Raw genomic sequence first — 6000 nt, 5'->3', positions numbered from 1 at the left:
ATTTGAGACACTGATTTTCAAGCTGAAATACAGAATAGAAGCAGACTAATCACATTTATCTATTTCAATCTTTTTAATAAATCTAAGATAAATATAAAAGGCTTGATGACACTTAGAGAAGACACTATTTTCTCTCCAGACAATTACGTCTTTAGCAAAGTATAGACTGTCAAATTTACGAGACTGACTCGAACGCAACACGAGGGAAAAAAAAGTCTGGAGGAAGAATGTATGTGCGCGTGTTTTTGACAGTTTAAGGTAAATTCTCCAGTGGGATTTGTACGTGGCAGCGCCTACAACCTCTTTCTGTAATAACATATGCCAAGTGGACATTCGTTCACATACCAGAGCGTAACAGTGTTTGTAAAACCTTCTGGAAAAGAGGTAAGCTGACATTAGTATCAGAATAGCTGCCACAGAAGCAAATATTTTACATGTACATTACGCCGAGACGTGAGCGTGCGTGCGTGCCTTGCGAACATGCTGGGATGGTTTTTAAGTAATGAGTCCAACATTCTTAATGCTGTTTATTTTTAGGGTGTCGGGTCAAAGAGATTTTTGTGGTACCGAGAAGGTGCAGTAACTTATTATTTTATGAGGTTTGTGGGTGTTTTGTCGTGTTTATAATCGCTGACACGGGTTGTTTCACAGAGGACATGGAGAACATTTTGAAAGTTTGCGCGAACCTTCTGGATGAGCATCTCATGGGATGTTGTTCCTACAATGTTTATTACATTCTCACACACTTTAAATTGTTGCATGGCATTTTTTAAAAACATTTTTTAATCTCAATAAGATTTAGCAGGTGAAATGTAAAGTTATACACAAACAGGAAGGAGACTCACGGAGCCAGAAGAGTTGGAAGTTTGGTAATTTCTAGAAGCACTGCAACTCTGTGGGCTGACGTCAGTGGGATACCCAGGGCTGTTACCCAGCGACTGCATTTCAATCTGTTAACGCTAAGCGGCTAACAAAGCTAGCAGTTTGTATCTGACTCCTACAGATTGGTTGGAGGAAAAACGACAACAGCATAATGACATAGGGGCAGAAATAAAAGATTGCAGTTGAGGAGCGTCCACATCTTCATCAACCTAATGTAGGAAAATATGTGGTGGTAAAGAAACATGACTCACAGTCGGTAGAATAGTCCCTGATTCATTATCTAGTAGTACTATTTGAAACAGGGAAGGGTTGGTTTGAAAGTTGTGGCTGGAAAGAATTGTGAGACAGAATGATCTTCTTCCTTACATAAGGGATAGTCAAGAGTTTTCTATGCTGTAGGAGATAGCAGGAAGAGTTTAAGCTCTTTTCCTTCAGCATGTAGCTGTTTTCAATCTTAGGAAAAAAGCCTTTATAAATGGACACCTGCTCCAGGGCCAGAGTATGTTTTTTCCTGTTTAAGCTACTGTAGAAACTAGGGAAAGGAAGAAAACCATGCCACTTGGCAAATTCTTTCTCTTTGTTGTAGCTTCTTTTCCTTCAAGGCGACCCTCCTAAATGTGCTGAGTCTGTTTTGACTGGTGAGATTGTGTTACCTTGTAATTTAGATTAGTAACATGAGAAAAGCCTGAACTGCCATGGAGCAAATCCTAAAAACAGGTAAAGCTGTAACCATTGGATGTTTTGCCTTTTAGTTAAAAAAAAATTGCTGCCCCTGGTCCTTAAAATGTTAGCAGATTAATTTTCTATTTATCATCTTAATCAAACAAAGACTTACAACCCGCTTGTTCATCTGGTTCAAAAGATATTTCTTAGGACAAAAGGCTTAAAAAGAATGGCCGTGGGCTTTGTTCAGTCTTTACAAGTGACTCATAATGTCTCTGAACACACAGCTCCAGTATAAAAGGTTGTGTGCCCGCCAGGTAATTGATGCCTTGTAGGGATTTAGATGCAACACAATGGTTGTAACTGGCTTCAGCAGCTAATGGAGTGCAGCTAAATTAATGGAAGGCAGCAAATAGAAATGATACCATAAAACTGTCAGTTTACATTAGGCTGGAAATCTGCTGACATACACACTCAGAGGATGATGTATTCCTAGATACTGTTTGAAAAAGGAATATTGTTAAAATACCTCACGATCTGCAGTCACTGTCTGTTTTAACACAAATATTGAAACTATGCAATAAAAATCCTGTTAATTTATATTACGACTGCAGTGCACTGACATACTTCTAAGGGTTTTTAGAAGGGTATGACATGTTTACGTACACCTGCTTGTAAAAATCAGAGTTTGTCTTCTCAGATACTTGCTTTTGTAAACTAACATGAAGTCTTAGTTTGTGCGTAAACATTTAGAGTATCACAATGCAAACTTTGGTATGAGTGACTCCCTCTAAAGGTGGATATTACGGGTTTGCAACACAGCAGTCTGCTTATAAATGATTGATGCTACTACAGTCTTACTTCCATTAAAATGGACTAGAAGCTTAAAGTGTAGCTGAGTTTTTTAAACCATAAATATTTCTTATATGTTTTGTGCAGTTGGCTCTGCTTCATTTGGGGAAATGCACTCCTTTCTTGTCTCAAAAGAAGGAAATCTAAGTGCTGAACTGTTACTTCAAGATTCATTGCAAAATTGTTTCACAGCTGGAAATGTCTGCTCATCTCTTGTGGAAGTGAAACTAAATGGAAATTTTTGTGTAGTTAGTTTTGTGTAAACCATGAATGGACTGGATTTTAAGTAACTCTCATGGTCATTTCTGATGCTTAATTGGTCAAAATGTATTTGCTATTTTGAAAGCACATAAATGGAAACAGATTCATATTAGTGAAAGCAAATTTTAGTCTAATTAAGGAGAGTTTTTTTTTTGTAGTAGAAACTAAAACACACAGGGCAGCTGCAAGAACAAGTCCAAATCTGAAATAGTTTAAATTGCTTGAGGAGAGTTCAGTCTTGCTGACAGCCTGACTGACGGCCAGGAAACTGCCTCAGCATGTTCAGTCGCAGCAAACATGAATATGCTTTATCGGGTGTATTACATACATGCATCACTCTGATCAAACAGCAGGAATTTGTGTGTTGGGGGAGGGCACATGCCCGTCCAGCTTACGGATTGTCATCAGTCAGGAGGGATGTCTGTTTAGCATCAACATTTGCACTCCGCTCACCATTTGCAGGCAGCTTTGAGATGGAAATTGGCCAGCATCTTCTTTGCATTGAGGTGGATTAAGGCATGCAGTTTGTGTTCTGTGTTGACACAGATGGGTCTTTGCATTGTCCTGCCTGCTTCTGTCAGAATACTGGAATGTGATGTTTGCAGCTAAAATGAGAGGGGAAAAAACAGGAATTTAAATTTTAATTTCATAGCTTTATGACAGTTTAAGCAAAGAAGCAAACGTTAGTTCCGTATGGTTGTGCAGGAATCACTGTTAGAGACATTGTAATCATCCTTACTCTTTTTGGTTTTCCTCATCTTAAGCTTTTTTTTTTTTTCAAGTATTATGCTTTAATCATGTACAGATGTCCTGGAAAAAACTATTTTTAAGGTCATTTTAGTTTGCAGAAAAACATTTCCTGAAAATATTGGCTGTCTCATAAAATGTTTGGCTTCATCCTTTTGCATCAGTGTTGAATTAGTCTTGCTGTGGTTGTCATGACAACGCTCTCCCTCTCTCATTGTACTGTCACCAACTTTTGCTTTGCTTACTTTTTTTTTGTTCTAAAACATTCTGGGGAACAAAAGCTCCCTAACGATCTGTATCACTGTTTTCTGGTCTAATATTTAAATATTATCTCCCGAAAAACTAAAAAAAGGACATTTATTTAGATATGTTAGTGTCAACTGGGAACGATAACAAAATACAGCTGTTGCTTGGTGCAGCCAGGCGTCCAGCAAACCTACAGATGTTCAAGTTTACTTTTGGAGGAAACGTCCCCATTGCAGACTTTGGGTCCTGACTGCTTTGCCAGAGTTTGTTAGCTTTGGATCTTATCTCTCTCATTAAACCACACCTACATCTAAAAAAAAAAAAAAAAGGAGTCTGGAGAAAAACTGAGATCCTGTAAGTTAACAGTGATTTTGGAAAACAACAGCATCGAAATGAAAATGATTTCATCTAGGAGGGTTTTGCTGACCTTCATTTTTTTATATTGATGAATGTGCGCTATAACAGCTTCTTTGTAGGTCTAAACATGGAAAAATATTTTACACTGCATGAGTTAATGTTGAAAATGTGGGTTGGGTTTAAACAGTTCAAATATAGCTGCCCACATCTGCCCAGCTTCCTTCTCTTCCCCTTCTGCTACTCAGCACAATTTAAAGAAATTGTAGGCAAGGGTCAGGACTTCAGAAACACTTGGGTTGTGAATGAAACAAGATGCTTGTCCAGGAATGTGACAAAGGTGTGACAGCCTCTGTTTGAGCTGAGCTATTTTTCTGACTGCAAATTACAAAGTGTGTGTGTGTGTGTGTGTGTGTGGGGGGGGGGGGGGGGGGGGGGGGTGTTATATAGTTAGCAGTTAAAGGGCCACAAAATCTATCCAGTTCCTATTGTGGAGGTTTGATTCAGGACCGTTCTGCTGTCATGATTATTTTTCAGTGTAATAATTCTGTAATAATTATAAACATATTCACACAAACAAAAATAGTGACTTTAAACTTTTTTCCTTTTTTTTTATTTTTTGCCACCATGATTTTAGTTCACATTGATTTACTGTACATTTTAAGGGCATTTTCAGCCCTTTTAGACCATCTTATTACACAGTTGTCTTGAGTGTTTGCACAGATTAAGAGACACTTTTGTCACAAATAAGTCAAATTCCACTATCCTTGACTTTTTTAAACAAAAGACTAATAATGTCATTAGCAGACAGTTGCAGTATTTCTTCTTTTTTTCTTGGGCAGTTGAACAATATTGTTGTAGCAATACATTTATCAGTAACATTTACCATGTTAGCAGGTGTAGCATCAGCAAAATGATTTCTTTTTCACTTGAACTAGATTTCTGGCCAAGATATTATCATAAGGCAACATTTATGTGCTTAAAATTCCTGGTTTCTAGAAGTCTTTGATTATATATGTGGTGCAGACAGAAGTACATGTGTGCCTGTGTTTGCTTGTGTGTGTGTGTGTGTTTAACACAGGCAGCAGTAAACAGTCATCACTGAGCGCCACGGTAAAGCAGAGCTGGAGAAAATCCAAGAGGTGAAAGTGAAGCCAGGTCACTTTCACAAAGAAAGCTTCTCTCAGTCCGGGTCTGGGAACAGAGAGCGAACACAGCTCGAGTTCCTTTCGCTCCAGATAACTCCACTCAAACAATGTGGCAGCATCTAACAAAAATATCACCATAAACTGGGAAACAATAGTTTTTAGACGGCCATTTGAACTGAAGCCTGACTTTCTATTTGGTTTATTTTTGTTTGTAATATTTAGTTTCATGTTTAAAAGACATTAAATTTCCGTGTAGGATATGAGGTGTTGTACTTGGGTTGAGGTTACTTCTTTTTTCTCCTCCAAAGGAAAAAAAAAAGGTTTCTCTTTTCCTTTTTCCTTTTTTTTTTCTGGGTACGCTCTGGTTTATAACTCGGCCTGAACACTGTCATGAAGGTCATTGGTCATCTGGTGGCCAACTGGAGGTAATAAAGGAAATAAACCTAGACTGACCTTACATAAACCATATGGAGGGTTAGATAAAAAAAATAATTAGAGTAATATTTACTCCACTTTCATGCAGATAAAGGAAGCTTCATATCTCTTTTTTTCCCTAAGAGTATTTCGTTCATAATGAGAGATGGATAAAACAGCAAGTAATGACTCATTCATTGGGAACTTGTTGGACATATTGTTTTAGGCTGTCAGCTATTTCAGTAAGGAAACACAGGATCATTGTATAAACTGCCAACTCAGGGTAATACAAACTGCAAGTTTAATTGCATGTTCTATTCAGTCAGAAAAGGATGGAAACTGTCTGTGTTTAGTAGTAATGGGGAATGAGAAGCTCAGTGTGAAAAAAATGATAATAAAAGAAGAAGAATAGGACAGCAAGCTAGAGGAATAA

At 37.8% G+C, this 6000-nt stretch overlaps 1 protein-coding gene across 6 annotated transcripts in view; it reads left to right on the top strand.

Moving 5' to 3' along the window:
* The first annotated feature begins 263 nt into the window (after positions 1 to 263).
* The window catches only part of LOC121654478 (prolyl 4-hydroxylase subunit alpha-2-like), a 32719-nt gene continuing 26982 nt past the window's right edge, over positions 264 to 6000 (top strand). For 5 of the 6 annotated variants that reach the window (XM_042008642.1, XM_042008643.1, XM_042008645.1 and 2 more), the window contains exon 1: positions 283 to 384. In XM_042008642.1, coding sequence (XP_041864576.1) covers positions 319 to 384 — 66 coding nt within the window. In that variant the 5' untranslated portion in view covers positions 283 to 318. Of the gene's footprint in view, positions 385 to 6000 lie in introns of all 6 variants that reach the window. The other variant, XM_042008644.1, reaches the window with a different exon arrangement.

The sequence above is a fragment of the Melanotaenia boesemani genome, chromosome 15, assembly GCF_017639745.1.
Source record: "Melanotaenia boesemani isolate fMelBoe1 chromosome 15, fMelBoe1.pri, whole genome shotgun sequence".
Taxonomy (NCBI): Eukaryota; Metazoa; Chordata; class Actinopteri; order Atheriniformes; family Melanotaeniidae; genus Melanotaenia; species Melanotaenia boesemani.
This window is presented reverse-complemented; position numbering and strand designations above follow the sequence as displayed.